Genomic DNA, 22,230 nt, shown 5'->3' on the forward strand with positions numbered 1-22,230 from the left:
TGTTTTTCATACAGTTACTTCTGCTAAAATCTTTCTTATTGTCTTACATCTCCCATGCAACAGTTCTTGGCCATTTGGCCAGCAAAGATTATTGAGTATCTCTCTTTGGAGTGACAGATTTTTCATTCTATTAGATACATAGAAAGTAGCTTCATATTAGTTATCGAGCTGACCTGTATGTATAATTCAGTATGAGAGAGAGTATGTTAAAGTCAGCAAAATATATCCTGCTTTCCATTAGATATGGAAACCATGTCAGTCTGAATTTGAAGATTTTAGAAGGCACACCTAGATTGTTCTGCTCAGCCTGTTACCATGTAATGTTGCAAATTTTCTTTAGTTATTAGAAATTGACTACTAAATTTCATCTACACATACATACATTTTAGTTTACAAAGTTGGAATTATCTCTAATTTTTATTGAGCATTTTGTATATGCAGGCACTGTACTAGGCAAAGTACTTCTGAAGAAATGTTGACTCTTCATTAAAGTTGGTATATTTTAATTATGGTAGATAAGAACTGGTCTGGCTGAAGCTGATTTCCAAGCTACTAGAATGTAAGTGATCTTCACTTATCTGGGAAATAGTCCCTCTAGACTGAACTAAAGCTCACTCTGATAGTTTCTTTCCATCATTGAAAGTACAAATACAGTCTGGAAATTACTGAGAATTACTGTTTTCTTCTGTTGGCCTTTGACATCACATTCATTCATTCACTCAGCAAATATTTATTAAGCGCATACTATGTGCTAGGCAGTGTTCCTAGGCCCTGAGGATACAACAGTGAACAAAGTCATGGCCCTCTGGGATCACTTATTTGAAGGTTGGGGGTAGGAATATATAACATGTATAGATAGTATAATATATCATATGTATAGATAGTTTAATATGTAATATGTGAGATGGTGATAAGTACTAACAAGAAAGTAAAGTAGAGAGTGCCGTTATCTAAGAAATCTAAGAAATGCTGGACATTTGGGGGTGGGGGGTTGTATTTTATTTTTAAAAGATGGCCAGGGAAGGCCTCACTGAGAAGGTGGCATTTGTATAAAGACCCAAAGGAAGTCAGGAATAGGAGGAAGAGAGAAATACCGCCTATTTATCTTGTTTCTTTAATACAGTCAGTTAGCTACTTGTGTTGCCCAAGCTATCAAAATTGGATTAATTTCTAAAGAACCCTCAACAGATAATTAAATATCTACCATTTTATGAGGCATGTAAGTGTAGGTGGCAGGGGCTGGGAGAGCAGGGAGATGGGAAAATATAGTAGTGGTGTCCTGCTATTTAAAAAACAAACCCTTTTCAGAGAGTCCCTTATTCTCATTATCCTCAAGACAGGAGATTGGATTGTTTTCCCTACCAACCTGCCTCCTTCTGTATCTTACAATGAAATCTTCAGCCATAACTGGGTTGCTGGCGCTTCCTATGAAATAACTCTCAGAATGCTTAATTTGACTTCCTATAGGTTGAGTAGAAATGGGCTGAGAGGCAGGGAGCCCTAACATAGTATGGGGAGACAAAGAGGACTATAAAACAAGAAGGTAAATGGTGTGAGCTCAAGTGTCTTGGGTAATGCTAGTTTCTTTCCAGTTTGAACATCCCTTATTGCTGGTTTTCTGAAGTCTTCTGATGTCCCTGCTCTGCCTGTAGTTTGCTGAGAATGAGGCTTCTGCATTGTCGGATCCCAATTTTACCTAAGCATAGAGCTTTGACTTTTCTAACTAATTCTTGAATTTTTTGATACTTGGGCCATTAGACTCTGACATATTACCTTATAGAATGAATTCAGCAAAGAAATTATAATTCATGATATTAATTTTCATTCTTTGCCCTCAGCATATGTGAGCGGGTAACTCCCCGGCTATCCCATGCCAACTCAGCAGTGGTGCTTTCAGCAGTAAAAGTCCTAATGAAGTTTCTAGAATTGTTACCTAAGGATTCTGACTACTACAATATGCTGCTGAAGAAATTAGCCCCTCCACTTGTCACTTTGCTGTCTGGGGAGCCAGAAGTGCAGTATGTCGCCCTGAGGAACATCAACTTAATTGTCCAGAAAAGGTTGGAAAATAGTGAAGTGTTGATTAAAGTGTTTGTGATTTTGCATTAAGCTTAATAATGTTAATGTTAATTAGGCTAGTGTTAATCTCTTTTTAATATATGGAAATGAAAATGTTATATGGCAGAACAACTTGCTTGCCTAGCACCAGGAGGCTAACAGTTGATATCACAGTATTTCTATAATAAATGCCATGTGTTGCTGCACAGTCCAGTTTGTTTTCTGAAGGGTCTCTTTCTGATACACTGTCTAGTGCCTGGTTGATATAGTTCACGTTGTAGTTTAGAGCCAGATTGTTGTTCTTTTAGCAGTACTTCATGGCAACGTGTGCCCTGATGCTTAAAAAGGATAAAAATAATCTGCCAAGTGGAACTGATAAGAATAGAGGCATATAGAGGAAGTTTATGCATTTTTTTTTTTTTCTGAGTGGAGCGAGAGGAGAGCAGAGAGGCACAGATTAGGTATTAATACAGTCTCAGAAGGGTGTATCAGTGTATGCCTTCACCTTCCTTTCTTCTGTTTCTGTGTACCCTAGGCCTGAAATCTTGAAGCAGGAAATCAAAGTCTTCTTTGTGAAGTACAATGATCCCATCTATGTTAAACTAGAGAAGTTGGACATCATGATTCGTTTGGCATCTCAAGCCAACATTGCTCAGGTCAGACTTTATGCAGACTCAAGTTGATAATGATTTAGCTCTTAAGGTCTGGCCTTTAAAGAAGCTAGGCTGTGAGATTGCTATTTGAGAATCCTTAATGATTAACCACTTCCTCCATTTAACAGGTTCTGGCAGAACTGAAGGAATATGCCACAGAGGTAGATGTTGACTTTGTTCGAAAAGCTGTGCGGGCCATTGGACGGTGTGCCATCAAGGTGGAGGCAAGTGTCTGATGGTAGTTAGGATCATGTATTGGGGATTCTGAGAGTTCTCTTCACTTTTTTCTTTAAAATAATTTTTAAATTTATCAAACTAATAAAGCACACCATTTAAATGTTAAATAATTTTTGATGGAAAGCAGCTGTCTCTGGTCCCTCCCTTCCCTACCTAGACTCTCTTCTCAGAGGGAATAATTTTTTTTTTTTTTTTTGAGATGGAGTCTCGCTGTATCGCCCAGGCTGGAGTGCAGTGGTGCGATCTCGGCTCACTGCAAGCTCCGCCTCCCGGGTTCACGCCATTCTCCTGCCTCAGCCTCCCGAGTAGCTGGAACTACAGGCGCCCACCACCACGCCTGGCTAATTTTTTGTATTTTTAGTAGAGACAGGGTTTCACTATATTAGCCAGGATGGTCTTGATCTCCTGACCTCGTGATCCGCCCGTCTCGGCCTCCCAAAGTGCTGGGATTACAGGCCTGAGCCACCATGCCCAGCCTAACCAGTACTTTATAGCAACAAAAGGAGGCAGATGTGTGTCAGAGGATCTTCTGTGAAATACCTGCTACTAATTGGCCTTCTTTGTTTTTTTCAATTTAGTGCTGCTTTATGTAGTTTCTGTTGATAAATCATTTAGTAGACTGGCTGTTACAGCAAGAAGTTAGCTGATCCTGGGTTCTCTTCCTGGTTCTGCTAGCTCACTTGATTCAGATATTTAATATGTTTGTTTCTCTTCATTGGAGAAATGGGAAGGTCTTTTTATTGGATCTTGATACGTTACATCTTTTTTATTACCACTATCACCACACATCACAACTTGTTTTTCTTTTCTTTTTACATTAACATATCTTACTTGCCGTGTACTTAGTATTAATATAGATAATTTTCAGAGAGATTTTGGTAGCCTAAGAGTAAGGTGGTTTTGTTCTCTTCACTAGTGTACATAGCCATCTCTTCTATGAGACTGCCATGGTCTTATGACCTCTCTGACAAAGCTATAAACAGTAATACAAAAATTATATCTTATTCTGAAGTTAAGAGACTTTCTAGCCCTGGAATTACTAGAAAGTGTTCTCAAAGCATCTAGATTCCTCAAGGCTGTTAGTCATGTATTGTGACTAATGGAAAGGTTCTCCATAGTCTTCTGGAAAAGACTTCTGATGACTTTCACTTCTTCCTTTGACTAAGCGTGCTTTGGTGGGAGTGTGACAGGATGTGAGGAATGAGCTTTCTCAGGAAACTGAAGGTCACCCTTCAGGAATCCTGTCTTATCTAGTGCTCTCATCTCAGATTACCCGGATTTACCTTAGAACTTTTCCTATAACTGTTTCAGCCATGAAGATTTTCAGTTTGGTTTCAGTTTGACAGAGTTGCCAAGCCAAACAGTTAATTGGGCCAGGAGAGGCCATGATTGCCTGTTTGCACTAACTCATCCATGGGACAAGAATCAGCAGCATAAGAATTGTAATGAACTTTCTGTATAGCTTTGGGAAGCAACAAGCTGTTGAGCAAATAAATAGCACTGAAAAAGCAATCCTATAGTACTATTTTTTGTTCAGTAACTTTTGCCTATTTCTTTCAGGGGTAAACATACTCCTGGTCCTTTTCAGTTTTAAAAAGGGTAGAGGTAAAGGCATTAGGTTAAGACCAGGAGTTCTTCACTTCCTAGTCTTCTGTTTTTTTTGTGTTTACTATTTCTGATTTTTATATATTAGAATAAAATACTGGTTTGTGTGTCATTCTTAAAGACAAAAAATATATTTTTCCTATTAGGAAAACCGTATTTGTTTACTATATAAAATTATAGAACAAGTTAAACAAAAAATAGAGTACCCCACCTCCCACGTCTTCTGTTTCACCTTCTCAGATATGCAGTGGACGTGATCTGGTAGACGTCATTTTATATCCTTGTTTATATAGTGTTCTGTACAAAGATGTATTTTTTAATAAAAATGAAATCATTCCACAAATGCTATTTATTTACTTTGTTTTATACTCTACTTTTTTTTTTTTTTGGCATGCTCTATCATGGACATTGATCCAAGTTATAAAGAAAAATTTATGTCATCTTTAGTTTCTATAGACATAATGTGTGATTACTTGATAACTTACTGAATTTGTAACTTCATCCCTTATTATAGGACCTTAAAGTTGTTTCTACTCTTTTTCCAAATGTTGGTATAAGGAGTATCCTTGCAGCTAAATCTTTGAACTCTAGTTGAAGTGAACGTTTTTTCATAACAGTTATGCTTATTAGCCATTTGGGACTTGCTCACTCATGTCCTGTGCACCTTTTTCCGATATGTTATCTTTTCCACATTGTTGTTTTAAAGTCTTTTGTAACTGGGATGTTAACCCTTCTTTTAGTTAGCATTTGTTTTCTCAGTTTGTTGTCCTTTAGATTTCTTTTGCTCTCTTGATTCACAGAAGTTTAGATTTTTGTATCAGCTTTTCTCAGTCAGTTTTTTTCCTCAGTGGCACACTTAGAAAATTGTGCTTCACCTAAAGTTATATAAAATTCACCTTTTTTTTTTTTTTTTTTTTTACTTCTATGGCAGTGATTTTGTCTTATATGTTTTTTGGGGGGTGGATGGGGAAATAGAGTCTTGACTTGTCGCCCAAGCTGGAATGCAGTGTCGCAATCTGAGCTCACTACAACCTCCGCCTCCCGGATTCAAACGATTCTCCTGCCTCAGCCTCCCAAGTCGCTGGGATTACAGGCATGCGCCACCATGCCTGGCTAATTTTTGTATTTTTAGTAGAAACAGGGTTTCACCATGTTGGCTATGCTGGTCTCGAACTCCTGACCTCACATGATCCACCGACCTTGGCCTTCCAAAATGCTAGGATTATAGGTGTGAGCCATTGGGCCCAGCCCTTATTTTATATGTTTAAGGGTAATTTTAATCAACCGGGAAATAATTTTAGTGAAAGATATGAGTAGAGGGGATCAAACACCAGAACACATTGTTCTTACTGTTATGAAATGTTGTCTTTATCATATACTGAATTTTGGATGTGTATTTCTGTTTCTGGACTTTTTGTATATACAATGATTGGATGTTTACTTCTGTTCCTCTGCCATACTGCTTTAATGGTAGTTTTTTTTTTTAATCAAAAGCAGTATGATTGAGATGATAATTTTCTTTGAAAATTAATATCCCTGACATAAATGTTTTTCAAATGTTATACATCATGAAGAACATCCTTTTATTTGTATTCATTTTAATGATAATACTAAGGATTTACTAAATATGAACTTTATATCAAACACTGTGCTAAGCACTTACTTGTATTACTAATTTATGGTAATTCAATGCTTACAGTGGCCCATATTCTACATACTACATAATTTATTAATATAACAATTATAATATTAATAAATATAGCATATTTAAATTTTTCCAACTGTTTTGCTGTTGCAATAACAGCAAAGGAGTTAGTAGCTGAAAATGAATAAAATAGAAAACATAAATAGAATCAGAAGAAGGACGAAACTACATAAAAGACTGCGGAATCGGCCGGACACGGTGGCTAACACCTGTAATCCCAGCACTTTGGGAGGCCGAGGTGGGCGGATCACGAGGTCAGGAGATTGAGACTATCTGGTCAATGTGATGAAACCCTGTCTGTACTAAAAATACAAAAATTAGCTGGGCTTGGTGGCCCATACTTGTAATCCCAGCTACTCAGGAGGCTGAGACAGAATCGCTTGAACCAGGAAGTCGGAGGTTGCGGTGAGCTGAGATTGCGCCACTGCACTCAGCCTGGTGACAGAGCGAGACTGTCTCAAAAAAAAAAAAAAAAAAAAAAAGGCTGCAGAATCATTTCATGGTACAACAGAACCATCCTATATATAATTTCATATAAATGATCTCAAGGTGTAATTTTATTTTTATTAAATTGCTTGTAGTGGTTTAGATTGTTATAGTACTTCTAAAGATTTTATTACAGAAATTTTCAGGTATACAATAAAGTAAAACTGAATAATGAGATCTTGTGTAGTCATCACCCATCTTGAACAAATACTGATGTTACTGTTTCTGTTTTATCTTCTCCCTCTTCCTCTTCCTTCAGGTGGGTGGAATGCTAATACAAGTCCCATATATCATCTTACTCAAGTAGTCCAGTGTGTATATCTAAGAGACAAGATACTTTAAAAAATATATTATCACATTACCATGCCCAGCAACTAACAATAATTATTAATTTTATTGAATACTCAGTCCATGTTCAATTGTCCCTAATTATGTAAAAACGTCTTTTTTACAATTTGTTTGTGCAAATGAAAATCTAAATACGGTCTAGGCTAGGCGCAGTGGCTCACACCTGTAACGCTAGCACTTTGGGAGGCCGAGGTGGGCGGATGGATCACTTGAGGCCAGGAGTTCGAGACCAGCCTGGCCAACACGGTGAAACCCTGTCTCTACTAAAAATACAAAAATTAGCCGGGCGTGGTGGTGCACGCCTGTAATCCCAGCTACTCGGGAGGCTGAGGCAGGAGAAACACTTGAACCTGGGAGACAGAGGTTGCAGTGAGCCAAGATCATGCCACTGCATTCCAGCCTGGGCAACAGAGTGAGACCGTATCTCAGGTCTGCACATTGCATTTGAATAATATGTCTCTTAAGCCTTTAGAATTTCCCAGAGTCTGGATTTGGCTGGTTGTATCTTAGTGATGCTATTCTATCTATTCCTCCATCCTCTTTAGATAATTAAATCTGGAGGCTTGGTAATTTTCTTGTTCAGAATTTTTAGCAAGAATACCTATTAGGTGATTCGCTGTACTTCCTGTTATATCTTATCAGGAGGCACATAATGGGGTGACCCATTATAGTACATTGTAATATATGACAGGCTGGTCCTTGACTTTTAGGATCTCTGTTCTGGTATCTCCCTCTTTAAAAAATGATCACTTATAGTTTCTGTACATTTGTTTTTTCACTTGTGTTCTCTCATATTATCTTCATTAATAAAAGATTAACAGATAAAACTCCATTTTATAGATTAATTGTAGGCTATGGAAAATTGTTGTTTATCTAATACCATAGACTTTTAAGTTTCATAGCCCCAAAATTGGTAAATTGTCGAGTACTACAGTACTTTGGAGTTTTTTGGATCACGCGTAACTTTGAAAATGTAATGGAAGTTGTAGACCCACTCACTGAAAAATATGCTTGACAGCTCCTACAAAACTGGGTGATTTCATTTCAATAGGTTTAAAGACACCCTCTACTATCTCCACTCATCCATGAACTTCAGTTAAAGACCTCCTACTTTGGCTTATTCTTTAATTCTTATTCTTTCCTCCTATGATGGCTTATTCTTCTTATTTCTATCTCCTGGCTGTCCAAGATGGGTGTGTGTGTTTCTCTGTTTCTGGACTTTTTGTATATACAGTGATTGGATGTCACTCCTACTCCTCTGCCATACTACTGTCATGGTAGTGTTTTTTGGTGGGGGTGGGGGCGTAGTCTCGCTCTGTCAGCCAGGCTGTGGTGCAGTGGCACGATCTCAGCTCACTGCAACCTCTGTCTCCCGGGCTCGAGCAGTTCTTCTGCCTCAGCATCCCAAGTAGCTGGGATTACAGGAATGTGTGACCATGCCTGGCTAATTTTTGTAATTTTAGTAGAGATGGGGTTTCACCATGTTGGCCAAGCTGGTCTGGAACTCCTGACTTCAGGTAATGCACCCACCTCTCGCCCTGCAAAGTGCTGGGATTACAGGCATGAGCCACTGCACCTGGCTATAATGGTAGTTTTTGTTGTTGTTGTTGTTGTTTTTGAGACAGAGTCTCGCTCTGTCAACCAGGCTGGAGTGCAGTGGTGCGATCTCGGCTGACTGCAACCCCTGCCTCCTGGATTCAAGCAGTTTTCTACTTCAGCCTCCCAAGTAGCTGGGATTACAAGCGCCTGCCACCACACCTGGCTAATTTATGTATTTTTAGTAGAGACAGGGTTTCACCATCTTGGCCAGGCTGGTCTTGAACTCCTGACCTCGTGATCCAGCTGCCTGAGCCTCCCAAAGTGCTAGTGATGGGATTACAGGCATGAGCCACAGCACCTGGCCTTTGTTTGTTTGTTTTGAGACGGAATTTCGCTCTTGTTGCCCAGGCTGGAGTATAATGGCTCGATCTTGGCTCACTGCAACCTCCGCCTCCCAGGTGCAAGCGATTCTCCTGTCTCAGCCTCCCAAGTAGCTTGGACTACAGGCATGCGCCATCATGCCTGGCTAATTTTTTTGTATTTAGTAGAGACAGGGTTTCACCATGTTAGTCAGGCTGGTCGCAAACTCCTGACCGCAGGTGATCCACCCGCCTCGACCTTCCAAAATGCTGGGATTACAGGCATGCGCCATGCCACCCAGCCTTGGCAGTATGGTTGAGATCATAATTTCCTTTGAAAATTAATATCCCTGACATAAATGTTTTTCAAATGTTTATACATCATGAGGAACATCCTTTTGTTTGTATTCAAAGGATTCATTTGAACTGATTCACCTATCCGTTCAAATAATGAATGAAACTGCATCATATAGCTTGGTATCTAGCCTCTAGTGTAGCTTGGTCCAATTAAGTGCCTGATCTTTTAGTTTAGTTTAGTTGATGCACCTGCATGTTTCAAAATTTTTATGTTGAGGTAGTGTTATCGCATAGATCATCTGACTTCTCATTTTTTGTATTCTTCCCAGCAATCTGCAGAGCGCTGTGTAAGCACATTGCTTGATCTAATCCAGACCAAAGTGAATTATGTGGTCCAAGAAGCAATTGTTGTCATCAGGGACATCTTCCGCAAATACCCCAACAAGTATGTCCAAATACTTTTAGCCCTGTTTCTCAAATTACTTAGAAAATGTTTAAGTAAGGCACTTTGAAATTGCGTAGGTAAGAATTACTCTTTTGAATGTTCCTGGTCATAATAGGATACTTTATTAAAAATTGGAAACATGAAATGGTTAGCACAGGGATTAAAACCTGAGTTTTCACTCTGCTTGCTTTCTTTATGAAGAATTGAAACTCTGTCTGAATATGCATTGTCTATTGACATATTTTAAAGTTAACCAGATTCTTTGATGGCAAAGTTACTGTTAAATAGGATATCTATATTCTACGTTGTTTAGGCATACTCTCAGTTTATACTTGTTATCCAGACATAATTAATGATTGTGTACCTTTTCTTCTCAGAAATGTATAAGTTTGGATGATATATAGCACCCTACCATAAAAGCCAGGAAGGTAACAGCTCTGCTATTCACTTTGCATGTTACCTACTACATTGTAGAGAATTACAGAACATATAACAGATTATCAGTCTCATGCCTTTTCTGAAGTATTTTAGTTACTGTCATACAGATATTTTAAAAAATCTACATTTTCACTTCACAAGTTTTTCAGATTGAGGCCTCTTAGTATATGCAGCAAAAAATACTTTTTTAGATTTGATTTTTGAAAACAAGTAATTAAGGAACCTGAAAATGAAATAAGAGCAGGTTTTGTAAGCATCTTAAATCTCATTTTGCCTTACACTCATAGAGATACCTTGTGCTAAAGTTTCTGATTGTCTTTTTTTTTTGAGACAAGAGTCTCACTCTGTTGCCCAGGTGAGTGCAGTGGTGTGATCTTGGCTCACTGCAACTTCCACCTCCTAGGTTCAAGTGATTCTCCTGCCTCAGCCTCCCAAGTAGCTGTGATTACAGGTGCATGCCACCATGTCCGGCTCATTTTTGTATTTTTAGTAGATACAGGGTTTCACTGGCCAGGCTAGTCTCGAACTCCTGAGCTCAGGTGATCCATCCACCTCGGCCTCCCAAAGTGCTAGGATTACAGGTGTGAGCCACCATGCCCGGCCCGCTTCTGATTGTCTTTAAAGATAATGTTAAATGAAGCAGCTTGTAGTAATTTAGCTTAGTGGTGGGCTCAAGAATTAGTAGATACATTTTGGCAAGGTAGTGGTTTATTAAGCATTGTGTATATTTTTAAAAATTTTAGAAATAGTTCTTTTGGAAAGAGAACCACATACTTTTTGACTCCCAATAAAGAAGAGGGTCAGTCTCTAAACTTTTTTTTTTTTTTTGAGACAGAGTCTCACTCTGTCGCTCAGGGTAGAGTGCAGTAGCGTGCTCTCAGCTCACTGCAACCTCTGCCTCCCGAGTTCAAAGATTCTCCTGCCTCAGTCTCCCGAGTAGCTGGATTTACAGGTGCCTGCCACCACACCCGGCTAATTTTTGTATTTCTAGTAGAGACAGGGTTTCACCATATTGGCCAGGCTGGTCTCCAACTCCTGACCTCAAGTGATCCACCCACCTCGGCCTCCCAAAGTGCTAGGATTATGGACGTGAGCCACCATGCCCTGCCTAAACTTTTTTTTAATTAACTTTTGTTTGTTTGTTTTCAGACAGGATCTCACTGTGTTGCCCAAGCTGGACACAGACTCCTGGGCTTAAGTGATCCTGTTGCCTCAGCCTCTCTAGTAGCTAGGATTACAGGCCTGTGCCACTGTGCCTGACATTTAAACTTATTGATTGAGGGTGAAGATGTGTATCTGAATGTGATTGGTGGAGAAATGTGTCCATTTCTGGTTTATGGTTAATAAGGAGTTAGATGGTTTACTTTTAAGAAAGCAATCAAGAGCCTGGTTTAATCAGTAGAAGTAGGCAGTTTAAGTGTACTATTTAGTTGTCCACATCTAATTTATTATACAGAGTCATTCTAATGGTTAAAACTACATTAGCCAAGGAGATGGATTCAACATGGTAAGCCCGAGAGAGCAATAGATACGTAAAAATAAGTATTTGAATTACTTCTTTCTTTGGAGAAATAAGTCATTAGTACAGGTACCTTTAGAAGAACTAACATAAAGATCTCTTTTATAAAAAGGAGAGATAAGTGGATTAAGGGACAGATTTACCATTTCTCGTCTGGATACCGTTGTTGTCTAACTTCATTTGCCTAAAAATAAAGTGGAATTTCTGTTCCTCTCTACCGTGAAGGCAAATTGGAACAATAGGAAAATTTTCTAATCTACATATATGAAAGATTGTTACAAATACAAGGTAGTGGTATTATCTTACACCACGGGTTAATTTTTCCTTGTAAAAAGAACAGATGGCAGTGTGGCTCACACCTGTAATTTCATCACTTTGGGAGACCAAGGCGAGAGGATCACTTGAGGCCACAAGTTTGAGACCAGCTTGTCAACATAGCAAGACCCCCACCTCTACCAAAAAAATTTTAAAGTTAGCTGAGTGTGGTGGCACTCAACTGTAGTCCTGGCTACTCAGAAGACTCAGGAGGGAGGATCGCTTGAGCCCAGGAGTTTGAGGTTACAGTGAGCTGTGATTATGCCACTGCACTCTAGCCTGGGTGACAGAGTGAGACCCTGTCTCAAAAAACAAAACAAAAGAACATCTGATGAATTTTTATAAAGGTTTTAAGGTCTAGATCTTAAAAAATAATTGAAGGGAAATTTAAGGCATTAACATTTTCTGACTTAAAACCTGTACGTTCTCTTGACTAAAAGCTTTTACAGTTTGGTGGTTTGGTTTAGGGTTCCTTGTTTGTGGTTTTGCCTTTAACCTTCACTTTTAAATATAGTTCTTAGTTTTGCCCTCAATAACCATAGTTCATTTTTTTCACATCAGGTATGAAAGTATCATTGCCACTCTATGTGAGAACTTAGACTCGCTGGATGAGCCAGATGCTCGAGCAGCTATGATTTGGATTGTGGGAGAATATGCTGAAAGAATTGACAATGCAGATGAGTTACTAGAAAGCTTCCTGGAGGGTTTTCACGATGAAAGCACCCAGGTAAGTTCTTGTCTCTTGTCTTTCCTAGTAGTTTTAGATGTCTTTGGGGAGATTTCAGAGAAAGCAAAGGTTATAGGCAGTTTCTTCTATGTCTATATTTATATATAGTATGTTCATTTTTCTGCCAACAGGGATGTCCCTTTTCAGTTTTACTGATTTTTTGTTTTTGTTTTTGAGACAGAGTCTCGCTCTGTTGTCCAGGCTGGAATGCAGTGGCAGAATCTTGGCTCACTGCAATCTCTGCCTCCTAGGTTCAAGCAATTCTCCTGCTTCAGCCTCCCCAGTAGCTGAGATTACAGGTGTGCACCACCACACCCGGCTAATTTTTATATTTTTAGTGGAGACAGGGTTTCGCCATGTTGGTCAGGCTGGTCTTGAACTCCTGACCTTAGGTGATCCACCCATCTCGGCCTCCCAAAGTGCTGGGATTATGGGCATGAGCCACCGCGCCTGGCCAGTTTTACTGAATTTTTTTTTTTTTTTTTTTTTTTGGAGACAGTTTCATTCTGTTGCCAAGGCTGTAGTACAGTGGCAGGATCTTGGCTCACTGCAACCTCTGCCTCCTAGGTTCAAACGATTCTCCTGCCTCAGCCTCCCGAATAGCTGGGATTACAGGCATCCACCATCACTCCCGGCTAATTTTTTGTATTTTTAGTAGAGACAAGGTTTCACCATGTTGGCCAGGCTGGTCTTGAACTCCTGACTTTAGGTGATCCACCCACCTCGGCCTCCCAAAGTGCTGGGATCACAGGTGTGAGCCACCGTGCCAGTTTTACTGATTTCTAATGTTAAAAACCTACATAACTCAGACCAGTAGTTCTCAAACTTCAGTAAGCATTATTAACACCTGGAGGGCTTTTTAAAGCACATGTTGCTGGGCTTCACCCTGACAGTATCTGACTCAGTAAGTCTGAGATGTGCCTAAGTATTTGTATGTTTTACAAGGTTCAGGGTGATGCTGATGCTGCTGTTAATCCAGAACCGCACTTTGACAACCAGTGGCTTAGAGCAGTAGTTACCACTACTTTTTTATTTTCTGTCACCTGAAAATGACTACACTTTTCTGTTAGTAATGGCTGTGGCTCATTACAGCAGGGATTTTTCATTTGAGGCTGTGGTGAGGTTTGAAAAGATTATCTTTGAATGAAAATTCTGAGACTGCTTCTCACTTTCCACTACCAAAATTAGAGCCACGGGACCAGGAAGCCGATAAATTATTAAGCCCTTTTTTCTTGGCATTTGTACTCAAAGCAAATAGAAAATTATACATGTAATCTACCATAGCAATTTTAATAGACCTAATTCAAGGAATATGTACAAGTCAATAGCTTTGTGGTTTAGCAGCCAACTCTTAATAGGCTGTAACCTGACATAATTCTACTGTCCTGGCTGTTGCCCCAGTATGACAGATGATTCCATAATTCCCCCCAAATTGTAGCTTTTGGTAGAAGTAAATAATGAAGGACTTGCTCAAGAGCCAATATTATCACCATCAGTATGTTAACATATACTTTAAGAAATGTAAGCCAGGCTCAGTTACTCATGCCTGTAATCCCAGCGCTTTGGAAGACTGATGCAGGAGAATTGCTTCCAGCCAGGAGTATGAGACCAGCCCTGGCAACATGGCAAGACTACCTCTCTACAAACAATACAAAAACAAAAACAAAATTAGATGTAGTGGCTTGCACCTGTAGTCCTAGCTACTTGGGAAGCTGAGGCAGGAGGATTGCTTGAGTCCAAGAGTTTGAGGCTACAATGAGCTATGAATGTGCAGCCTGGGCAGTAGAGGGAGACCTTGTCTCAAAATAATAATAGTAATAATAATAAACACAGGTAACTATCTGGCTTAGAAACAAGCAATATTTTGTGCCAAAAATGCATTTTGAGGATAAAAGGATAGAGTTTTCAGTTGAATACCTTTGTATTTCCCACAAATACTTTTGACTGCTCTTGTTGATATTGAGTTTCAGCCTTTTGTCTCTTAACCAAAATCAGAAAGGCTCCATGGTAATTCATAGTTGGGGAAACACCACTTTGGAGATGATGGCAGGGAATAATGCCAGTGCCGTTCTTTCACTGTATCACAAATTATGTCTGTTTAGGTGCAACTCACTCTGCTTACTGCCATAGTGAAGCTGTTTCTCAAGAAACCATCAGAAACACAGGAGCTAGTCCAGCAGGTCTTGAGTTTGGCAACACAGGTAAGAAATCTGGAAAAAGAGAGATGTTGATTTGTCTTGTTTCAAATTGTAGGAAATTATGAAACTCTTCCTAGGGGATTCATTTGGGGAAGTTTTGTTTGAAGGAAGTATGACCTTTAGATCTTGTTAAAATATTAAAACAATGCCTTTTAACTTGTTCAGCTGAATTGTAGCTAATTGTATGGCTTTTAAATGAGTTGACTGACTCCACTTTTCATATTTCACGAAAATTGAACCTAGACTCTTAGTTTAGTGAAGGACATACTTAGATGAAAATGACATGGTCTGATAGTACCTGCTTCACTGTGACTTCATTTCAGCTTTCAAATGAAAGTACCATGTGCAGATAAAAGATGCCTGAGCAAAGTTTCATTCATTGTTCTACCTTCCAGAGTGTTTGCCTTTCTCTTGGAAATTAAGTGCTTATGCTGCTTCCTTGAATTATTTGATATATTTGGATCTCCTTGGAATTACTTGATTTTTTTGGTCAGAAGAAAAGAAGTTTAGATGGATTCTGATCTCAGGAAAGTGGCAGCTGGCCTTAAAGATCAGGTCATTATATTAGATCCACAGAAATCAAAATAATTAGGTTTTCTAGTATAACTGGTATAATGATCATCAGTCCCTTCATGATTTAGTAATGTTCTTAATTGGATTTGCTAACAGGCTGGCATTTTAGCAGGCTGTCAGGGTTAAGATGTGTGTCTGCAAATGGAATATGAATCAGATATCCAGTTTACCATTTTTCTCTCTTTCTCATCCCTTTATACTGGTGCGTAATCAAAATTTAAAACCCTTTCACAGTACTTTGCCTAGTTCTTGAGCCATAATTTTTCCTGTTACTAATTTTACAACTTTAAAAAATTTATTTGTATGAGCTTGTACAACTTTAAAATAATTTATTTGTACAAGCTATTTTGAAGTATTTTAAAAACTTTCTTAAGCATCTTCCTCTGCCTGAAGCAAAGCAATTTATAAGCATCAGTGGTTAATATTAGTATTGAATTGAGTGTTCTGATTTCCTGTGTCTGGATCCTTGATTAACCCATTTGAATCTCTAAGATGAATTCAAAACAATTTCTTCATTCCTCCCACCCCCCCCCCTTTTTTTTTATTTTTTGCACTCTTTCATGTTTTAATTTTAAACTCCTAAGTCAGGGGTGTGCAATGTTTTGGCTTCCCTGGGCCACGTTGGAAGAAGAATTGAGAATTGTTTTGGGCCACACATAAAACACGCTCACAATAGCTGATGAGCCCCCCCAAAAAAAAAATTGCAAAAGAATCTCGTAAAGTTTTTTTTTTTTTTAAGAATATTTTAAGCCTATTGTCCTTTAATCACCATTTGCTTACACATTGAAATGTAAAACAGGCAAAAGAGAAAGAAGGAAGAAAGGAGGGAAGGACGGAGGGAGAAAATTGAGAGAGAAACAAAGATAAAAGAAAAAAGAGAGAAGAAAGAAGGAAGGAAGGAAGAAAGAGAGAGAAAGAAAGGAAAAGAGAAGAAGGATGGAAGGAAGGAAGAATAAAAGAAAAAAGAGAAAGAGAAAGAAGGAAGGAATGAAAGAAGGAAAGAAAGAAAGAAAGAGAAGGAATCTCATAAAGTTTTAAGAAAGTTTATGAATTTGATTTGGGTCACATGTGGCCCCAGGTTGGACAAGATTGCTGTAAGTGGTCACATAGAATGACAGAATTAGAGCAGCTCACATTTGATCAAAACAATTTCTAAAGAGAATTTTGGCCTTTCTTCCTCTCTGCTTACTGTAAATATCCAAGCAAGTATGTTTGATAGTTTCATCTGTTTTCACAAGTTCTCAACCCTATCATCATTGTCTGTTAAGGCCTATGTGTTTGTATGTAACAGGCACCATAGGAGAGCTGTATTACGCATTCTGGCCAGATTTCACACTCAGTCTCATTACCTCTTAAGTATTTATCAAAATTTGACTGAGATAAAGTATTTAGGAAGGATTGCTTAAAGGATACAACGTAGTGCTGTTCTTACAGATAGTCTGAAATTCACCTCTGAATCAAGCCTTATTAATAGACATCTGGATACCTGTACTGCATTGTTTTTGACCCCTAATAAAATTGCTTTTACTAAATTACGCGAATACTATCAGTCTGTACTAATAACAGTCGTCATGGAAAACTACCCAATTTGGATCTGTTGTTAGCTTGTTATCAAAGTCATTACTTTATTATGTTTTCTTCTTTGTGAAGCCCCATCAAATTCCTGACAAGTTTTGGAATTTTCTGTGTATCAGTGTAGCATGCCTGATAGCTTTCTTTCCCATATTGGTTGTTTGAAACCTTAGAATCACATTTAACCATCTCCCATGGAAACTGTGTAGGCCATTGTGGCATGCAGTTTCCTGACTCTAGTTTCAATTAATGCTGTTTAGCCTTAGATGCAATTTTCATAAGCTTCCTAGAACAGGACAGGCTAGAAACTCACTTAATCCTAGCAAGGGTTAGTAAACTATTTCTGTTTTTATAGATGAGGAAACTCAGAGAGGCCTAATTATTGTGGGGCAGAGGTAGAACTCAGACTCAGATATGTCTGGCTCTAAGGTCCATGGTCTTGTCCACTGTGCTATGCTTCCTCTAGTCTGAAGGTTAAGAATGACTTGGAGAATACATATTCCCTGCCTGAAGCAATATTAAGCATAAGCCCATATGTATATGTGTGTTTGCTAGTTTTGAGGTCTTTGTGGATGATTATTTCATACTATAAATAATAAGCAATTTCTCAAGGCTTGCCTTTTTTCAGTATTGAGTCTAGCTCTGTCACCCAGGCTGGAGTGCAGTGGCATGATCTCAGCTCACTGTAGCCTCCGCCTCCTGGGTTCAAACAATTCTCCTACCTCAACTTCCTGAGTAGCTGGGATTACAGGTGTATGCCACCACGCCCAGCTAATTTTTTTTTTTTTTTCAGTAGAGATGGGGTTTCACCATGTTGACCAGGCTGGTCTTGAACTCCTGACCTGAAGTGATCCTCCTGCCTTGGCCTCCCACAGTGCTGGGATTACAGGTGTGAGCCACAGAGCCCACCTGAAGGCTTGCTTTTTCTATCCAATTAATTTTTCTGTCTAATTAATTAATTAAGTCTGAGAAGTTATCATAAAAGAGTAAGTATGCTGCTGGGTGCTGTGGCTCACGCCTATAATTCCAGCATTTTGGGAGGCCGAAGCAGGCGGATCACTTGAACTCAAGAGTTCAACCAGCCTGTGCAACATGGCAAAATCCCATCTCTACAAAAAATACAAAAATTAACTGAGCATAGTGGCACACGCCTGTAATCCCAGCTACTTGGGAGGTTGAGGTGGGAGGATCGCTTGAGCCCAGGAGGCAAAGGTTGCAGTGAGCTGAGGTCGTGCCACTGCACTCCAGGCTGGGTAATACAGTGAGACACTGTCTCGGGAAAAAAAAAGGAAAAAAAGAATAAGTATGCCCATGTAAGTCTTTTCACCTGGTTCTCTTTTTTCCTCAAGTTTGTGAAATAAGAACCTAAATATTTATGGCTGGTGAGTACCAATTTAAGTTTAGGATGCAATGTGGTCTGCTGAATTGTGTTAACTTAATTGGGTAGTGAGGTTCTGGTGATGCTACTTCCACTGATTCAGGACATGACTGAGCAAATTTCTTTCATACTGCTTTTCTTCTGTCTCTATAGTAGAGTTAATTAATACTGTTTTTACTTGTGCTGTGAATTAAGTGAAGTATATATATGTGAAATCTTAGTGCTTTTAATTTTAAGTAAAATGGGAGTATAATTAAAAATATTATTAGGGGGGAAAACCCAACTCTTGAATCTGAGGCTTCATTTCAAAAATTTATCATTTTACCTGTTACACAGAAAGTCAATACAGTAGTCGGTTCAAGTCAGTAAAGAATACAAACAGAGGCCGGGCGCGGTGGCTCATGCCTGTAATCCCAGCACTTTGGGAGGCCGAGGTGGGCAGATCATCTGAGGTCAGGAGTTCGAGAGCAGCCTGACCAACATGGAGAAACCCCATCTCTACTAAAAATACAAAATTAGCCGGGCGTGGTGGCATGCGCCTGTAATCCCAACTACTGGGGAGGCTGAGGCAGGAGAATCACTTGAACCCAGGATGCAGAGGTTGCAGTGAGCCGAGATTGCCCCATTACACTCCAGCCTGGGCAACACGACCTACACTCTGTCTCAAAACAAAACAAAGCAAAATAAAACAAAAAAATATCTAGACGTTAGTAATTATTCTTTGTGATACATGGAGGAGAGGTCTTCATGTTTTTCTGTCTATGAACTAGGGGCCACCGTCATCAGAATCACTTGGGCTGCCTGTTAAAAATACTAATTACTAGGCCCTACTTCTGATAGAATGAATCAGAATCTCTGAAGTATGGCCTCTGGGTTCTGCACTTTCAGTGGCATTCCTGGCATGTTAAAATGTTGATGCACATTATAGTTTAAGAATTACTGTTCTAGTGCTGGCCTGGTAAGTATTATTTTGGGAGCTCTTCCCCTGAGGAGGGCCTATGGGTCTTAGCAGTACAGTAGATCCAAAGCCAAATTATCTGAGTCACCAAACATTTAATGGCAGCTTAAGATCACAAAAAGGTCCCGTATTTTTATTTATCTTGGTCTTGACGGTCTGAATTACTGTGGCCTCCATGTAAAATATGAGGTAGTTGGTGAGGGCTGGCTTACAGTAGGACTAACAGGTCATCCCTCAGAACAAACAGAGTTTGAGCAGTAGGAGATTCTTCCCTACTCCTGACTTTTCAGTCATGGGAAATTTGCACTCATTTCTCATAGGATTGTATTTTTCAAGTTAGTGTCTATTTAGACTTTGATCCAGTAACTCTATCTCCAGCAGTTTGCCATATAGCAGCATTTCGAATAATTTGTGGAGGAACTCTCAAACTTTTTTCATATGTGTATATATATATGTATATATATACACTTTTTTTTTTTTTGAGATGGAGTCTCACTCCATTACCAAGGCTGCAGTGCAGTTGTGCAATCTCAGCTCCCTGTGGCGGCCTCCTCCACCTCCTGGGTTCAAGTGATTCTCCCTCCTTAGCCTCCCAGGTAGCTGAGATTACAGGCATCTGCCACCATGCCTGGCTAATTTTTGTACCTTTGGTAGAGATGGGATTTTGCCATGTTGGCCAGGCTGGTCTCAAACCCCTGGCCTCAAGTGATCAGCCCACCTCGGCCTCCCAAAGTGCTAGGATTACTGAGCCACCATGCCTGGCTAGATTTTGAATTTTGTGAATCCCTATGGGAATTTTTCTTTTTTTTCTTTTTTTTCTTTTTTTTTTGAGACGGAGTCTCATTTCTGTTGCCCAGGCTAGGAGGCAGTGGCCAGATCTCAGCTCACTGCAGCCTCCCGGTTTATGCCATTCCTCCTGCCTCAGCCTGCTGAGAGCTGGGCTGCCTGGCCACCCTGTCCACTGGGTTTTGCATTTTTGCAGAGACGGGTTTCACCCCTGTTAGCCAGGATGGTCTTGATCTCCTGACCTCATGATCCGCTTCTGTCTCGGCCTCCCAAAGTGCTGGGATTACAGGCTTGAGCCACCGTGCCCGGCCGGGAATTTTTCTTTTGGGTCATTTGGTTAAATTGTTTGCATTATATATGGGAGAAATAATTTGAAGAAAAAGCATTTTATTTTGATGAGTATATTATTAAACCGTGTATTATAAAGTTGAATACCTTTAAGATATTACTGGTACATAAAGACAAACTGAATTTTCTAAGTTAATAAGATAAATGCAGTGTTTAATTGTGTAATAAAAACCATACTTTACAAATTCTAAAGTACATGGACTTTAAGGACTGCATATATAGCTTAAAGTTTAACATTTAATTTATGTATAAAAAAATGTGGGAGAGAGGGGTTGCTTCCCTGACCTGATATTTTGAGAAACTTGTATTCTGCTCTTTTTAAAAAATCAACTTGTTTTTGTTTTATAATGTTTGAGCTTTGTTTTCAAATGAAAATCTAAATAAGGAGGTTTCAGGCTGCTATTTATAAACACTTAGGTGCAATTTAGTCCCTCAACCTCCCCCCCCCCCAAAAAAAACAAAATCAGCTAAATTTCTAATTATCACTGTTTCCTTTTTTTAACCCGGGCATTTCAAATACTAGAGACATTTTGATAAGACATTCATACATATACATATACATAATTTCTATTAGAATAATGCAACTTATAAATGTGGTAAAAATTATCTTGAGATAAAATTTACTGTTTTAAGGCCGGGCGCGGTGGCTCAAGCCTGTAATCCCAGCACTTTGGGAGGCCGAGACGGGCGGATCACGAGGTCAGGAGATCGAGACCATCCTGGCTAACACGGTGAAACCCCATCTCTACTAAAAAATACAAAAAAATAGCCGGGCGCGGTGGCGGGCGCCTGTAGTCCCAACTACTCGGGAGGCTGAGGCAGGAGAATGGCGTGAACCCGGGAGGCGGAGCTTGTAGTGAGCTGAGATCCGGCCACTGCACTCCAGCCTGGGCGGCAGAGCGAGACTCCGTCTCACAAAAAAAAAAAAAAAAAAAAAAAAAAAATTTACTGTTTTAATAATTTTATTAATTTGCTGTATTGCAATGTTCTATGTGCTTTTTGTCTTTAACCAACAATCCATTATGAGTGCAATTTAAACAATCTGTGACTGAGAAAAACTATTTGAATCTATATAGTCAAAAATAATCAGGGTAACTGCTGCAATCGAACTGGATGATAAGGGCCTTAAGTGGCTGAGTCATGAACCAATTCATCTACTCACTTAGAAACTAAAATGGAAGCCCTCAAATTGTCCTATTTTAAAGAAAATATTTTTTGTTTGGTTATGAGTTTTTTGGGTTTTCGGGGTTTTTTTGTTGTTTTTTTGGGGGGTTTTTTTTGTTTTGTTTTGTTTTCGAGACAGAGTCTCACTCTGTCGCCCAGGCTGGAGTGCAGTGGCGTGATCTAGGCTCACTGCAACCTCCACCTCCTGGGTTCAAATGATTCTCCTGCCTCAGCCTCCCTAGTAGCTGGGACTACAGGCATGAGCCACTGTACCTGGTCTGGTTATGAGTTTGAAATACAGAAGTTGAAACAGGGACTTATTGTTGCCTTTAATAAGTTGCTATTGGAACAACTCCTGCATAAATAAATGCCATCATATAGACATACTTTTGAGGTAGGTACCAGGATATTTATTGCCACTTTATAATGATCACACAAAAAATAAAGAAATAAAACAATAGGCCAGGCACGGTGGCTCATGCCTGTAATCCTAGCACTTTGGGAGCCTGAGGTGGGCGGATG

The 22,230-nt window shown here is 39.4% G+C and overlaps 1 protein-coding gene across 6 annotated transcripts in view; it reads left to right on the top strand.

The window, feature by feature from the left end:
- Positions 1–22,230, top strand: part of AP2B1 (adaptor related protein complex 2 subunit beta 1) — a 137,865-nt gene that overhangs the window by 37,722 nt on the left and 77,913 nt on the right. For all 6 annotated transcript variants that reach the window (XM_021928937.2, XM_021928941.2, XM_021928942.2 and 3 more), the window contains exons 7-12: positions 1,839–2,060; positions 2,594–2,714; positions 2,840–2,935; positions 9,617–9,732; positions 12,566–12,731; positions 14,834–14,932. In XM_021928937.2, the coding sequence (XP_021784629.2) occupies positions 1,839–2,060; positions 2,594–2,714; positions 2,840–2,935; positions 9,617–9,732; positions 12,566–12,731; positions 14,834–14,932 (820 nt within the window). The remainder of the gene's footprint in view (positions 1–1,838; positions 2,061–2,593; positions 2,715–2,839; positions 2,936–9,616; positions 9,733–12,565; positions 12,732–14,833; positions 14,933–22,230) is intronic.

The sequence above is a fragment of the Papio anubis genome, chromosome 17, assembly GCF_008728515.1.
Source record: "Papio anubis isolate 15944 chromosome 17, Panubis1.0, whole genome shotgun sequence".
In the NCBI taxonomy this organism is placed as follows: Eukaryota; Metazoa; Chordata; class Mammalia; order Primates; family Cercopithecidae; genus Papio; species Papio anubis.